The sequence below is a fragment of the Athalia rosae genome, chromosome 1 (assembly GCF_917208135.1).
Source record: "Athalia rosae chromosome 1, iyAthRosa1.1, whole genome shotgun sequence".
Classification (NCBI taxonomy): Eukaryota; Metazoa; Arthropoda; class Insecta; order Hymenoptera; family Athaliidae; genus Athalia; species Athalia rosae.
In genome coordinates, this window is record NC_064026.1 from 16551712 (window position 1) to 16567291 (window position 15580).

The window sequence follows — 15580 nt, forward strand, 5'->3', positions numbered from 1 at the left end:
GCCTTGCATCAGATTACATTATGACAATGATATATCAGTGAACGGGATTAGCTCGATTGAATTATCCTGCGAGTTGTCCGACACCATATGCATAACGTTACAGTCAAAATATCAAAATTTATGCCGTTCAAAATAGGATGATAATCACTTCCCTTGACTTCATAGTCTTATTCAAAGGTTATGTTGGACCGATTCAAGATCCATGTGGTTTTGAAAAAACTGTCCGTAGATCACTTAAGAATTCTTTGTTGACGTCGCTGATCGCTAGCTCGTCGTGGTGTATTAATAAATAGAGAATTTCACGGTTAGAAATGGCAGAAATATTGAATTTGATATCAACTTCTAGCCAAAACAATGAAGAACGTTATAAATTCATCTTGGATCTTTTGGTTAGCAAATCTGATGTGCCCTTCGACAAGGAAGAAGTAAGTGTCTGTCAGATATCTGGTAAAGCTAGTATAGATGTATCACCCTCAAACCTTGAGACAATTCAATTATTTTGGTTCAATCTTGTGTTACTACAGATCAACGCGATCCAAGACACCCTTTTGTCATTGATAAACAACCAACTAAATCATGCAGCGACTCGTCACGATGGCTTGAAACTCTTACTGAAGACATTACCACGATGTTCTAAGGATAGTTTAATCAAATATGCCACATTATGGATGAAGAAAGCTCTGCAGACATTGGAGTCGGCACAGAATGACACGATCCAAGTTAAATCTGCCTGCGAGCTTATTGCTCGTCTGGCTATTCTGTTTAAAGACATACCAGAGTTACAGAAACAATTATCCATGCAGTACGTCAAACAATTGATAGGACATGTTTATGGCCTGTCAGAAGAAAAAAGATCTGGTGCAATATTTTATCTTATCGCAGTGCTGCTATATCACTATCCTGAACCCTGTGACAAATTACAGGTATTCTTTTTTTCCTTAATTTCTGGAAGAAACTTCTACTTGCCTTTGTAAGTACTTTGTTGACGTGGGTCAAATTTCTTTTCAGGTGACCATAAGAAAGCTAATTTTACCACTGATGGACTCTCCTTTGAATAACTTGGTCAGCATTGGAGCTAAATGCTTTGCCTTACTGACGTTTGCAACTGAACGGTCATTTCAGACCCAACCTAATAAAGCACATCTTACCGCATGGACTCACAGTCAAATTTTGATCTGTAACAGTTTACATGAAACAATGGATGCCCTTTTCAGTGGTATAACTGAAATAGAATATGCTGATACATCAGATAAGCTTACATTGCCAGCCATATCGCAGTCTGATATTATGGTACATTACTTGGGGCTAGAACGGAGATTCAACAATTTGTGCATTTTCTTGAGCACAACACTGCGGTAATTTAAATTTATTCAATTACATAAATTACTGCATTTCCTCCATTAATTTAATATTATGATTTTCTGAACGAATTGCGATATTAAAAAGTTAATATAAATTTAATTCGGCTTCTCTCATTTCAGAGGTTGTGGGCTTAAAAATTCGGTATCTCCAGGCAATATCCTCAAGATTCTTTCACGAGGTCTCTTTGTTACCCCTGCTGGGCTTGGAAATGAAAATGCTTTTAGAAAGCAAATCTTGCACCTGATACTCCCAAATCTACATACCAGTCTGTTGAATGTCCTAGATGCACTTATTTCAGGGTATGTGAATACTGATCTTGTTTTACAAGTGAAAACTCATTAACAATTACAGTCAATAACCAATTAATTGTGTCATCCTGCTATATAGCTTTGGGAAAGAACTCATACCTTATGCTCAAACAATTCTTCAATTATTGCAACAAATTTTAACATGGACTGAAAAGGTAGCAGAAAACTTTACGACACTTGACGGATGCCGGCCATATAAAAATGTTAGAGTTCAAGCTTACACATCTCTCTCAACATGGTTAACGCATGTAGCAGCATTGTCTGGATTTGAAAGTCTATGCGACGAATTTCTTGCTCATATAGTACGCGATATTGTTCCTGAAAAAGATCGAGTTGTGTTATCTGTAAGTACAGTGTTTTATTAATCAATCGAAAGCGATGGAGCCCAAATAATCGTAATAAGCATTCATCCTTCTAGGTTCAAAAAACACATAACATGTCAAAACGAGCATTAAAAAGGCATAGAGAGAATCAGTATGACAATAACCTGAGTCAATCCAACTTGGTAACTGTTTCCAATCCATTATCAAACGCAGAATCAGCCCAAGAAGCGCTTATTGCGCTACAAAATATCATCCTTCACACAGGTTGCAGGCTGAAGCTATCGTTTTACGAAGTAAGGTCTTAAAATTATTGAATTAAGATTTTGACTACTTTTAGAAATGGTTGAAAATTCTTTTTTCATATTTTCAGACTCTGCAAAACATAGTAGTAGCTCTTCTCTACGACTGTTATCTTGAGACTAGTGAGCAGACATTCTACAGGCTCGACAGTAGCTGCCGTCTCCAACTTTTAAAAGCTTTGAAAATGTTTCAATTAAACCCACATCCTTCGACCCCTCCACTGACACAGCATTGCTTAGAAATATTTCAAATGGCACAAAGTGATAATGATCGAAGCATCATCGAAGAAGTTAAGGTATGCTTAACTGAGGTTGAAAAAATTGTACATCCAGGCGCACCCACCCTGAGGTTACCAATTGAAGTAGATGAGAGTAGAACAGAAGATGAGGAAACAAATGACAATATAGTAGTTCCACCAAACATTTCCTCAGACGTAATTCCTGTTAATTCCATGCATAACATTGGAAACTCAACTGAAGAAAGTCTTGCTGCTTCAACTACCATAATGTCGGTTGATAAACCTGTTGAAGATATAACGGATATCACATCTCAGGGACAATCTAATTCCATCGCCAAATCAGACGCTGAAAAAAGTACTTGTGAGCTCAATGATAACAATGACAGCAAAATCTGCACTTCATCTACAAGTGAAACTGTCATTGACGGCACTCTGTTACAATTGAAGGACTTGAGTAATACTGAAGTAGGTGATAGTGAAACATTGGATATCTCACCGAGAAATCAGGACGATTTCAGTATTGTTACCACGGGTAAAGACTTTGATACAGAAACAGGTGAACCATCCATAAAGAGGCAAGGCATTGAAGTCATACCAAGCTCAGCTACTGATAATAAAGACAACAAGCATCTTGAAAATGAAAGAGATAGTGACGATGATATTACAATGCTTGAATTGTTCTGCGATACAATCCAAGATGATAAATGATGATTGAATGAATAGTTGTAACACAGCTTGTATGGTTATATAAAAGTATATCTATAAAGTAAAAGTCGAGTTGAAATTTTTCTTGAACATATACGACATTCTATTATAGATTTTTCGAGAATTTACCCATTCTTATTATAGATACCGCTGGATCTTAACTGGACCAACTTTATTTAGTACCTTGATCGACCACAAGTAAGGTTCTGAAGGAACCCACGTACGTAGCATCATAAACATAACCTCAAAAAAAAACCTTTACTCTGTTTCCATCTGCAAATGGTTGGAATTCGATAAATCGCCACGAATTTTCCGTTGAGCGATAAAAAATCACAAGTTCATAGACTAGTACGAAATATTGGCCATCGACTAATTAACGTGATAATTTTCGTTGTTGCAAATTGCAAAACAGTGAAAGTGACAACCTCACACCGAATCCACATAAACTATTAATGCTTAGATATTTGAATAGCACAAAATATTGAAAAAATGTCTGAGCTAGCGGTAGATGGTTTTTTTATGGAAAATGCGTTGAACGATAGTGTGGTCAGCGAAGTCGCAGAACATTCACAAGATGAAACCGACGAAATTCCTCATGCCGAAGAAGAGCAGAAAGAGAAATTGCTCAAACTTCCATTGAGCCGAGTCAAGGCTATAGTAAAACTTGATCCAGAAGTCAACTTGATCAACCAACAAGCAGTCTTTCTGATCACTAAGTCAACGGTAATGAAATTAAGAATTTGCAACCCATTGCACCTACTCTATGAAATTGTATCTGTGAACAGATATTATTCCAACATGTTTAATTTACATTTACAGGAACTTTTCATCGAGTCTCTTGCTAAAGAGTCCTTTAAGTATACCGCCCAGAACAAGAAGAAGACTGTACAAAAACGAGATATAGATATTGCTATCGAAAATGTCGATGCTTTAGTCTTTCTTGAAGGAACTCTAGAATAGTTGATCTAGATATTTATGTAAAATTTGAATGGTTGTCACTCTCTATGTCAACTGATCAAATCATTTTCTATTGAATCAATAGAATAACCTCACCTATACTGTAAGATAATTATATGTATGTATTCAGTGTAGGTATTTCCTACTTAAGAGACTATGTACAAATTATGATTCTTTGTGATAAATTTTAAGTCTAAACATTTGCTTCTATTATATTTATGGAATTCCATTCTCCTGTTTCTTCGAAAGATTTATTAATTGGTCACTCAATGGTCAAATCAAATGCGGGACAAAAGCACATGGTGCACAAGAGATGAGAATTTCTCAAAGGTTCCAAATAACTGTGATAAGGACAAATAAGGCAGTTTATTTTTTTAAAACACTGAAAACTTTGAAGGTACATATAAAGTTATTGATCATGTTAATTATCATTATCATTGGAATTCTTAAAAGCAGATGCAAATAATCAAACTTTATCTTCCAATGGGGCCTGCAACAGGTAGATGTCAAAATAAGCATTGTACAGTAGTTCAGACAACATTAATTCGTTGTTATATTACGTGTGCTGCTTTTTTCGATTTGATCATATGATTTTGAGAGTAGATGCTCTGAAATTTCGCAACTAATAACTGTCACGTATGACCTGTGTTTTGTTATGCGAGGTAAAGAGCGTTTTTGAAAAATAACTATTTAATAAAAATTCTGTTTTCCAAATAAATTGAATGATGCTGGGTAGGAAAAAAATCAGTCTTATTCTGTAATCTGTCAATTTGTCGAATTGAGTGGTCAATTGATAATTTCTCGAGATCATAGGTGACCTATAAAAAATTTAATCAGTGAGTTGACATTACAAATGAAGTAGAATCTCAAACGCCATTATGAGCAGAGAAACGTTAAACAGTATCGTTAGGATAAAAAGGTTTCTAAATGGAGATTTAGAAGACGCGATAAAATACAATAGCCATCCTTCGTCATCGCGCGATCTAGTTTCAGGATACTAACATTTTTTTTCGTTTCAGAGCTTTAGAGTATTCGTATCAACTTATCATAGTTTTTATAAGTTTCAATAGCTTCCTAACATTTTTTTTTTTAATCTATCATTAACATTCTTCAACCTAATTCGAATTGCCATAGGATCACGTACTGACAGCATTATTTGGATTGCTGTTGGTATTTCCGTTCACAGATATAAAGAATATTCATCTTCTGGAGTAATGGACAATAATTACCATTCCATTGTCAGAGTCCCATATCTTTTAATTTCGCTAAATCCAGCATGTAATTCAATGTCTTACAGAGTACCATGCATTCGCTGTATTCTGAGGAGTTGTAGAAACTCTCGAAATCTTTAGATTTTTCGTAATTTACTCTAGATTAGAGTAAAGACTTCATGCTAACTTACTAGCATATTTTATAATTAGAGTTATCCATATTTATTCGTAATTGGAATATACAAGTATCATCATAAAGGCAAAGCAAACACTCAATGTATGATTACAACGATCATTGGCAGTAAAATAAAAGACTCACATTGACCTATCATTTTAAAACAACATAGCCCTCTTTACAGTCTCTCAAATAATGTAAATCGAAAAGCTAGAAATCGAGTGAAAGTAATATATTATTACTAATAATAATAGAATCAACATTGAGTACTTACAATTTGGTTTTGGATATTTTATGTTTCATTAAACATAGAGTAGAAGTTGGGGAGTGAAGTGTGAGTCTGTGGTGTAGATTCGGGTATGTGTAATAATCTGTAGTATACGGTATGGATTTCTAGAAGACCAAAAACATTCCTTACTTTTCCGATCCTCACTTTTTACGCTTAGTCTTACGACGCCGGCTATCATTTTTTGGATCGCCAGAAGTTGTTGCACTGCCTGTCTTGCTGTGATTATACAAATTGTTGAAAAAGTCTTCAAAATCTGCCTCACTGTAAATATGAATGACGAAATTTCTAGTATTGATGATTTCTGAAATTTATTACAAAGAAACAACGTACCTAGTATTGGGGTCCAATTGCTGTCGCTTTTTACCTCCACTGGCCGTTTGAGGCGGAGGTCTTTGTCCCAAAACAATTCTGTACTGAACGCTGTGTGTATTAGCTCTGAGATGTTTCAAGTTTCTAGCTTGACAAGCAGCCCAATCTGTAACGTCATATACTGCGCCTTCCATGCATGCATAATAATGCCAGAGGAAACCCATTATACGAGACTCTGCCCAAATATCTCCCTAAAGAAACGTATGAAATATGTTCAAGTGTGAAAATTGTGGTGCCAGCGAAAAAAAAAAAAAAAAAAAAAAGTTCACCTCCTTAGCACTGTGACGTATTTTGCATTGCGCACAGAACCGAGCTGCGTAGCATGGCCGGTGTGTGGGAATGCGTTTATGCCTAAGACCACAATTCGTGCATCGTATCGTATTTGCAGCCTGTTCCATTTTTCTATGCAACTGGGATAATAGGTCACTAAGGTCACCCCAGGCAGCTTCAACTTGTCTGGTTTGATCAAATGCTTGTCTACGTTCCTAGAGATTGAGATAAAACCTTTTTATCTTTTCATGTTTCGATGCACTCTAGGTGCAAATTACTTTTGCAAGAAAAGATGTTACATTAGTAATGACAACTAATTGTATCAGTACATGGGGAACTCACGGGTTCGCCGATAATGTCGAAAGCATGGACTAAAATTTTGAAGGCTTCCTCAGCTCCAGGTTGATTATTTTTATCAGGGTGAACTAGAAAAGCCTGCCTTTTGTAGTATTTTTTAATGTCTTCATCTGAACACGTAGGTGTGACACCCAATATACTGTATGGATCTTTTCCTTTGCAGGCCAACAATCTTTTCATAGCTTCCTCGCCGGTACTTGGCAATGCAATATTTGTTTCAAGCCCACCAGGTATCCAGTTTGTATTTTCTTCAGGTTCCTCTTTTCTTTTGGACTTAAGCCTATCCCAAAATGCGAATCTACTCCATCCGATCCAGCAATCTATTCGTTTTCCAACGGCATTTAAAAATTTTACTTTTGAAAATGCACCTGCTATGTAGAGCCATGAGTACTTCAAATACAGGAGCATGTAAAACCAAGCGCACTTTCCCCTAAAAATTGAATTTGAATATAAAAATGGACTGTGAATTGATAATTCAAGTTCAAAAGTACGGAACAGTGCATGTGATATTTTTAAAAAACTTACAGTTGAGCAACAAGGTTAGCACTCATACTAACGACGTCAGAGATTAAGTGAAACAGCCAGTAAAATACTTTGAGCCCGATTTTACTCCAACGACCAACATGCTTGTTCAAATTTCTGCACAAATCTTTAACTGGTGACTCTTTGCTCTCTCTCTTCCGATTCCTGTGACCTTTTTTAATTTGCTGAGCCTTCTCAGCCTGGGATCGTTTCACAGATTTTTCTTTAGTTACTTTTTTGTCCTCTTTGGGCGTTTTATTATTAGCTTGCTGATTCTTTTCAATTTTATCAGGGGAAACTGTTTGACTCGAACTATTTATCGTGTTCAAATTGTTGTTAATTTGTATGGGTCGCTTTTGAATAGTGGAAGCCAACTTTGAACTCATGTTCTGTATTTTTGAATTATTCAATGTTTCATTTTTGTCACCTTTCTTCGATGTCTTTGAACTCTTCTTCTTTTCAAAGTTTTCAGATCTATCAAACGTGTCTAATTCATGAGATTCAGTCGCTGAGCCGAGGTTGTCTAAGGAAACCCATCGCCTTGGTAAATTGGAATTATTTTTTTCCAAGACCTTTTTTGGACCGTGAATCTTAGGTGAGCTATGGTCTTCGCTCCCTGAAGAATTTTGCCTTTTCAACAAAGCTGGCTTTGTTTTGTTTTTAGCACTCTTGTTAGAACTTTTTTTGACTATTGCTTCAATTTTAGGCTTTGTGGCTGGTGGAGTCAGAGGTGGTGGTGGAGTTGGAGCGGACTTAGTCAAAACATCAGAGTAAGATGGTCGCATAGGTCTGACTTCTGCAACCATCCTTGGCTTCTTAGGATGAACATCTTGTAAATTTCTTGGTAGTTCTTCTGTCTCTCTCATCTCAGGAGTACCTTGCGGTACAGGGGTGACATTTGGTGAGCCACCAAACGGACTATATGTACCAGATTGAGTTGGTACCCAGTTTCCAACCAAGTTATCGATCAATTGTTTACCATTCGATGTTTGTGTTGCAGGATTTGGCAACATTGGTATTTGACGCTGTTCGCCAAACAAGCCATATTCACGATCTAAAGCGCTCTGAGAATTGTATGAAGCCAAGTTACTCAATTGACATTGTTCAGCCATAATTTGCGAGGCATTACCATAAATCACATTTATGTAATTTCCACCTCCAACGTCAATAGTGCCAACTAAATCATTATTCTCATTAATACCAAGATGGTTCACAGGCTGAGATGGAAAGTAAATAGGATCCGTTGCGGGTGGATCGTAAGGTGATATCTCTGGCATATAAATTGGTGATGGTATCGGATTAAGAGGTTGTATGCCAGGCTGCGCTACCAGGGGTGGTTGATTAGTCATATAGTGTCGGGTTTGTCCAGTAGGGTAATCACTCCAGCTATGAGGAGCTGTTTGTGGAGGAGTCACACCAAACTGCATATATTGTCCTGCAGAATTTGCCAAGTCTGCTGTCATGCATTCGATTATCTTGTCTAAAGACCTTCGCTTGCAGCCCGGAGGAGGCTGCTGTCGTTCTGCCATCCTTATGACTATCTGTGCAATGATAATTCCAGATTATTAATAACGTCTTTTGATGATATTCACACTCGATACGCCTACGCACTGGTGTTATTCATCTCCTGAAGATTTCCTGTGCATGTTTTACTAACGTGTTCATCTCTTTACAGAAGGGCTGTTAATATGGTATTCAGGTGTGGCTTGAATTGGTATTTCTGCTGTATTTCAAATTTAAATGAAAAATGATTTCCAATATGTTGTACATAACCAAACTTGTCAATTCAGTTATTGAATCAAGTGTTCGAGAGTCGGGCCATTTTTTAAGACAGACGTGATCAACAAGGAAACGTGAAACTGATAAAATATTCTGATTTAGTCATATGAATATTTGTAATTTCTTAAATTCGCATTGTATGTTTGATTATAATATAGATGTTTTCATAACCTAAATTAAGCAGTATGTGATAAGTACATAAAATTATATAAGACGATGCCTCACGTTGATAATGCAAAACCTATTCGTTATATAGCATATTGCATTTTAAACAACCGTCACTCTTTAAACAGTATTGGTACAACACTAGAAAATAAATTAGCATAATTAAAATAAATTCACAATTTATAAAGTGACGTACCACGCGGCTCGCACAATATCGGCCATTATGGTCCTTGGCTCCGAGTTCCAACAAATTTACGAACGGTAATATGACATTTTTTGCGGTTTATTTTGTGTGGTCACCACATTCTACCATTGACAATAGATAGGGATTCAACTATGCTTTTTCATTTACATTTACCATGGACATAGGAGTAGCACTATTCCTATTTCCATGCATTAACAGTTTCAAAAGGCTCGGTCCTGTTCGTCATTCCTCGATTCCAAATTTAAAGCCCATTTTTGCATTCTTTTCGAACATAAGCATGCATAAAATTTTTAAAACGAACACAACACATATTTACACCAACAAACGCACACTTGATTTCCTCTCGCATCTATGGCAAAACCGGCCTTCAAAAAGCTAGACCACGACTAGACCAAAGAGGATAGGGACTCGACCAAGACCTAAGCCTAAACCATTGAGAATAGATCTATTTCTAAACCAACCGACTGATCATATGGACCGACCGTTCGTTGACTCGCCGTGATTTCATTGGCTGCTATTCACATTTCAAATATTACGGACATTGAGTGTGGCAGGCGAATGGTCTTCGCATGTCATGAAATATAATTACGTGAAATTATAACAAAAAACAGGTATATTTGAGAGGTTTTATCTTCGCATTATTTCAAGATAACCAAAGTTCATCGCGCAAAATGATGCCCACCCTTATATACTCCCAAAATTGTTATATTTCGTGAAGTTTTTGTGTAACGGAAAATTGGGGTTGAATGCTTGGGGTTAACAGCCTCTCGCAATACTTCCGTGTTTAGTATACTAATTGTTATACTAAAGAATGAATAAACATCTTTTTGTGCTTAACTTTTTTAATACAATTTTCAGCTGTGATGGAGCAAGTGCAATGGTCCACGCCAAATAAAAATGGTATGAATCGACATAGTGGTTCACCTTCAAAGAGTCCTACTTGTCACAGAACCCCTACAAAGCAGAATGATGCACGACATAAACAAACCACCTACCAAAACTGTACAGGTGGCTTCACCGTTCTACCTAATCATATCACTCCACCTTCCGGATTTACTAAATTTATTGCCAGGAATCCCTTTGACGCTAATCTCACTAATAGACTACATCTGTCTGTGATCAGTCCTACTATATTCAGTAAGGTATAGAATAAATTCTTCTCGCTAAAATATTTTAAACAAATCTGAGCCTTTTGAACAGTTCAATAAGTGATATTATAAATACTCAATAAGTAATAGGATATGATAAAAAAATACCTTCACCTAATCAGTCACTACAAAAATGTTGATTTAGGTTGCTAGCCCACTTCAAGACTCGCCTAGCTTAGTATGGAGTGTCGATGAATTGGCCATTATTAAACCAGCTAAAATAGAAGAGTCTCCTGTACAACAATTATTTTGTTCGGATCCAGAGATTGAGATTAAGGCACAGGCTGCTATCAACCAATTTTTTAATACCAAACAGATTTTACCAAGTCCATGGGATCTTAAACGGAAAGAAAAAAAACTGGAAATGTCTACACCTACCAGGCCTCAAGAAGATTTAAATAGTACCAAAGATTCTCACAAATCGAAGAGAGACAGTAAGAAATTTTGACTTCTACAGAAATTCTTTAACAATAGATAATTATAACACATTTTTAATAATATCTAGGCTATGCGCAAACTGTACTTTCTTTACCTCCGAAATTACCACTGGATTTAGAGGAGGCCCTTAAGCCGTACTTTACATTTACACAGGTATCTATTTTCAGTTACTTTTTGTGAACGTGATAGAATCAATCACCTTCATTTTTTATTTATAAATAGATATCTGCGCATATTTCTTCTTTATTTACATATCCATTCTAGAAGAAACTCATCTTTCGCAAAAGCTGAACAAACAAATTATTGAAACCTTGACACTTTGTTGAAAGATCTAGCTCAAGTATTCTCTACAGTAAAAAACCATTTTATTAATAATGCAAGTATAATTCTAGGAACAGCATTCTGAGAATGATGAAGCCAATTTAAGTAATAGTTCTTTGCGAAGAAAGCTGTTTTTCTCACAAGAGGACAGTCCGGAAGATGAACGCTACAGTTCCATGTCACTCTCGCCCGTAAAATCACATGGATCAATGGACTTTGGTGTTAATTCTAGCCCTACTCAGAGCGGGATGCTGCAAAATGGACATCCTTTGGGGGTATTTCATGCAACATTGACGTATAGTTTGACAATGAGAGGTATAATTAAAAATATGTTTAAATTTGAACGAAAATTTCTTGCTATATTACAGACTGATTCGCAAAAGGTGGAGCGCAATCATGGAACGCCAATGGCAAACTCTGGGAATTTATCACCACTAAATATGTCTCCGATTCATAATAATATTAGCGACATGTCCTGTCAAAGTATCAAGTCTCGAGTTTCTCGATCTGTGGCTAGATTAGACTTTACAACTGACATGAGCATAGAAGTATCTATGATCACAGAGAAGCAGACTGACCTTAACAATGAGTCTAATATTTCAACAACAAGTTGCCGTTCAACTTTAGGTAACTATCAGCTTTTTATTATCGACGCCTAATTTTTTGACTTATTCGTTGACTGAAATTAAAACTTTTTCTTCCAAGGTACGTCTATGCTGTCTACGGAGTTGAATAGTTCAGCTGAAAATTCGGAACAAGTTTTAGGCAATGAGAAATTATGTGAGAGGACAAGACAGAACGAAACCGTTGAAATGATACTTTTAGGACACAAAACACCCCCGGTCACAAGCCCGGTGAATAAACTTGAACGTCATGTATGCCTCGGTCAACGAGAAGATAATAAGGACTGCTGGAATGTAGCCACGGAATGGTGTAAAGTGCACTCGCACGAGCAGCAATGCAATACTCATACTATTTCAGACCAACAAAGTACTTTGAATTTCGCTCAAGATACAGGATACCAAACTTATAGTATGAACGGTACCAGTGTGACCGAAAGCATTAATGTCACTCCAACCAAACAAAAAATTCACTTGGATGAGAAGATTATATATAATGATGAAGAGTTACATTTGTCAGACTGGAAAAAAAATCTGATTAATATATACAGCTCAACTCCTTCAAAAAATAGAGCTAAAGATAATTGAATTTCAGTACATGCCTTAAATAGATCTTAAATCGGTGTATGCGTATCGCAAGTTTCATTGTACTTTGAGATACATGTAGCACGGCATATTTATGACGGTGAAGTAAAACAACAGAGTTCTGTTATCGAATATTAGGATCATCAGAACTTTGATAATAATATGTAGAATTAACATTAATTGATAATTTGCAAGCCGCGATTAAATTAGATACGTGTTTGTCAGAAAATTTGTGATATTTTATAAATTTCTGAAACATATGACTGCCATATTTGTTGGATACTCGTAATATTATATGACTAGTATGTATTCTAATAGTTATTTTGTCTATAACTACATTCACTGCCTTTGTGATTGCTGATTTCACTTTACTATGAAATTTAGCTTGTGATTTAATGTATTCTCAAATTGGACTAGTTGAGAATATTAGATTAAGTGTACATAATATAGATATTGCTGAGTACTTAGTCAAAATGTCTTTTACGATTTATACATGTGTGTTTTTACCTGATTCTACCGAACTCTGTTCGCTAGTCGTAAATTACAGGCTCCTGTGACCATGGCAACTCATGCTCGTTGTTTTTTTTTTTCTTTAATTAGGACTCATCGTGCGATTCTTTGTGTAACTGACTCTGTGTGTCGGTGTTTCTGACAATTCATCTCGCGGGATTTTTTCAAAATACATACTTTCTGACGCTCTCTCCCCTTCTGGGATACGGGGGAAATATAGGATTCTTTTATGTGAAGATAACAAATGAGTGATTCCACAGATAATTTAAAAAAATATTCTGAAACAAATTTATTGCACAAGAATAGGGCATCATCCTCTGCAACAATCCTTGCGTAAGAGTCAAAGTTGTATGAATCAATTGATAACTGCTTTACGTTTAACAAACCTAAATGACAATCTAATTTTATGACTTTTGAATACATATAGATTGTTCAGTTACACCTGTAACACTTATGCTATGAATAAATAACAAAAAAATTGTGTATAGATAAAATTGTTTGAGATAATGTATAAATTAAGAGTTTATTAATAAATCGTGATAAAAAAAATATAAAATAATGAATGAATCAACATGAATTATATGACGGTATAAATTAACAATATGAAAATTGACAAAAATAATAAATATGACCTTACTCAAACAATTAAAATTTAGACGATGCCAATAGGGCGTATAAAAAATGACATGAAAATATCAAAATAAAAGAATAAGTAGGCGTACGAATTTATATCACAAGACAAAGATCAAAATAATCGGCCTATAAAAGAATAATAAATACATGTAAAATAACTAAAAGACAACACAAGAATGAGATGAAAGAATGAAAATGAAAATGATTAGTAAAATTCGAAAAGGTAATGATATCGTGACCGTTTTAAAATGGCGTTGTCAATCCTCAGCTATGCATCATCCAGAATCTCCCTCCTTTTCCTGGACTTCAGGTCTTATATAGATTAGTTTAGTCCATGATATTAAAATGCAGGCTCCAGGTCGTAATATGCTCGAAATATTCAGGTTTTCTTTTTTGAAATAAATGTAAAGATGACGAAGGTATGGTGAGTACGTTTGATGTGTATCGAAGAAATGAGGTATAGAAAAATGTATATTGAGGTGATCACCGATATCGAGGAAGTGTGTCTTCAATTATGTTCCTTCTTGCCTCGTACCTCTTATTCCTCCCACTCTTCGCTCTCTGATCCTCAATTCCCCTTCCTACATCCTATCGATCATCTGATGATTCGTTACACACCTATGAGTAAAAAACTTATTTCTGTAATAAGATCCAATTTTTAGGGCCATAGTATTAACGATTAGAACCACCTGAAATGACGCGTTTCCAAACCACCTTCAACGAGGTAGCATCCTCAGCTCGTTTCGATTTTTTCTCCAAATAGAACGATCGCCAAAAGTACAGTTTCTAGAATATGTAATATATTATTATATGTATATTCTACAAACTGTGCCGAGGGCCCTATGCAAACCACTTGTAGTTCAGCATCCCAAGCCTGGCAAAGTAGAATCTCGAACATACAACTGGAAAAAAAATAATATAACAGACACCTTGTACCATGAAAAAACTAATACACAGTAGTCTAAAATTTAGACATGTAATTTGCATTATGAATTACACAGATAGATAAGCATTGCATCTATGATTGCATGAATAAAAATCGTATGGATATATGCGAGGATATATGTATATATATGGACAAGTAAAACTTGCACAAAACAATTACACATAGTCACAAACAAAACATATACATAAAACACTACATAAAGAACATGAAACACGAAACAGAACAGATAAATAGATAATCATTATTTTCAAACATCTTATAACTAAACATTATTATCAAGAATAATCAATAGAATGAAACAGTAAAAAATATGAATCGCAACGGTACATTTTCTGAAAAGAGTAAAAGCATTCGTCAAGTAATTCATAAAATAGCAGACCTGAAACATATAGACAAGTGGTAAACATGTCATTGTTATAATATAGGTGTAATTTCACATGAAATTTTTGCAACGAAAAGACATAATTGGTAATTAATTTGTGAACCATGAAACATATTATTATAGTGGATGATATTTTCTGCAAAGATAAAAAACGTAAAATAATTTTAGCTGCCAAAATGGCTAGATCACGATGTGCGCCACGATCTCTGCAATTGGAGTAGTATTTTTCTGAATCCTGGAACGGAAATTAAAAATGTTGCTCAAATTATCAATTGCGGGTTATAAAATAAACTCTTTGAGGCGATGAAGAACTGTCCAATTTTCCAAATTTAGATATTGAAGGACGTACAAGGTATACGAAGTGCTGATTCCTGAAATCAGAAAGCAAAGTGGATTAGTAGCCAGGGACAGTCTATGAACAACATCTGATTAGCAATAGAACTAAAGACTGAACCCTAACAT

At 35.6% G+C, this 15580-nt stretch overlaps 4 protein-coding genes across 8 annotated transcripts; 3 read left to right on the plus strand and 1 right to left on the minus strand.

Annotated features, from left to right (window-relative positions):
- Nucleotides 1-23: 23 nt before the first annotated feature.
- On the plus strand, nucleotides 24-3303 carry LOC105689004 (proline-, glutamic acid- and leucine-rich protein 1-like). The gene is made up of 7 exons (XM_012405696.3): nucleotides 24-425; nucleotides 525-923; nucleotides 1009-1355; nucleotides 1482-1661; nucleotides 1750-2014; nucleotides 2089-2286; nucleotides 2364-3303. Exons 1-7 carry the CDS (start codon nucleotides 312-314, stop codon nucleotides 3237-3239), a joined length of 2379 nt encoding a protein of 792 aa, XP_012261119.2. The 5' UTR covers nucleotides 24-311; the 3' UTR covers nucleotides 3240-3303.
- A 125-nt stretch (nucleotides 3304-3428) lies between these two features.
- LOC105689027 (DNA polymerase epsilon subunit 4) lies at nucleotides 3429-4391 on the plus strand. The gene is made up of 2 exons (XM_012405761.3): nucleotides 3429-3959; nucleotides 4056-4391. The coding sequence occupies exons 1-2, from the start codon at nucleotides 3726-3728 to the stop codon at nucleotides 4194-4196; spliced, it is 375 nt and encodes a 124-aa protein (XP_012261184.1). The 5' UTR covers nucleotides 3429-3725; the 3' UTR covers nucleotides 4197-4391.
- A 149-nt stretch (nucleotides 4392-4540) lies between these two features.
- On the minus strand, nucleotides 4541-9935 carry LOC105689024 (dnaJ homolog dnj-5). 4 transcript variants are annotated; one of them, XM_012405759.3, is made up of 6 exons: nucleotides 9527-9935; nucleotides 7390-8927; nucleotides 6850-7294; nucleotides 6507-6722; nucleotides 6199-6428; nucleotides 4541-6129 (listed from the first exon to the last, which is right to left on the minus strand). In XM_012405759.3, the coding sequence occupies exons 2-6, from the start codon at nucleotides 8913-8915 to the stop codon at nucleotides 6009-6011; spliced, it is 2538 nt and encodes an 845-aa protein (XP_012261182.2). In that variant the 5' UTR covers nucleotides 8916-8927; nucleotides 9527-9935; the 3' UTR covers nucleotides 4541-6008. The 4 variants fall into 4 exon arrangements, with proteins under 4 accessions (XP_012261182.2, XP_012261181.2, XP_012261178.2 ...); XM_012405758.3 differs by having other exon boundaries at nucleotides 9391-9935; XM_012405755.3 differs by having other exon boundaries at nucleotides 8998-9935.
- A 56-nt stretch (nucleotides 9936-9991) lies between these two features.
- LOC105689026 (protein aurora borealis) lies at nucleotides 9992-15318 on the plus strand. 2 transcript variants are annotated; one of them, XM_012405760.3, is made up of 7 exons: nucleotides 9992-10146; nucleotides 10394-10677; nucleotides 10829-11117; nucleotides 11189-11274; nucleotides 11514-11717; nucleotides 11811-12069; nucleotides 12148-15318. In XM_012405760.3, exons 2-7 carry the CDS (start codon nucleotides 10399-10401, stop codon nucleotides 12648-12650), a joined length of 1620 nt encoding a protein of 539 aa, XP_012261183.2. In that variant the 5' UTR covers nucleotides 9992-10146; nucleotides 10394-10398; the 3' UTR covers nucleotides 12651-15318. The 2 variants fall into 2 exon arrangements, with proteins under 2 accessions (XP_012261183.2, XP_048508337.1); XM_048652380.1 differs by having other exon boundaries at nucleotides 10135-10677.
- The last annotated feature ends 262 nt before the right edge of the window (nucleotides 15319-15580 follow it).

Bases quoted from the DNA above. Each gene is read 5' to 3' on its own strand.
- LOC105689027 (XM_012405761.3), top strand. From the start codon at position 3,726: ATGTCTGAGCTAGCGGTAGATGGTTTTTTTATGGAAAATGCGTTGAAC. The intron at 3,960-4,055 runs GTAATGAAATTA...TTACATTTACAG, and splicing joins TTCTGATCACTAAGTCAACG to GAACTTTTCATCGAGTCTCT.
- LOC105689026 (XM_012405760.3), top strand. From the start codon at position 10,399: ATGGAGCAAGTGCAATGGTCCACGCCAAATAAAAATGGTATGAATCGA. The intron at 11,118-11,188 runs GTAAGAAATTTT...AATAATATCTAG, and splicing joins TCACAAATCGAAGAGAGACA to GCTATGCGCAAACTGTACTT. The intron at 11,275-11,513 runs GTATCTATTTTC...GTATAATTCTAG, and splicing joins CGTACTTTACATTTACACAG to GAACAGCATTCTGAGAATGA.
- LOC105689024 (XM_012405759.3), bottom strand. From the start codon at position 8,915: ATGGCAGAACGACAGCAGCCTCCTCCGGGCTGCAAGCGAAGGTCTTTA. The intron at 7,295-7,389 runs GTAAGTTTTTTA...TTCAATTTTTAG, and splicing joins GCTAACCTTGTTGCTCAACT to GGGAAAGTGCGCTTGGTTTT. The intron at 6,130-6,198 runs GTACGTTGTTTC...TCATATTTACAG, and splicing joins CAATTGGACCCCAATACTAG to TGAGGCAGATTTTGAAGACT.
- LOC105689004 (XM_012405696.3), top strand. From the start codon at position 312: ATGGCAGAAATATTGAATTTGATATCAACTTCTAGCCAAAACAATGAA. The intron at 426-524 runs GTAAGTGTCTGT...GTGTTACTACAG, and splicing joins TGCCCTTCGACAAGGAAGAA to ATCAACGCGATCCAAGACAC. The intron at 1,662-1,749 runs GTATGTGAATAC...CCTGCTATATAG, and splicing joins CTAGATGCACTTATTTCAGG to CTTTGGGAAAGAACTCATAC.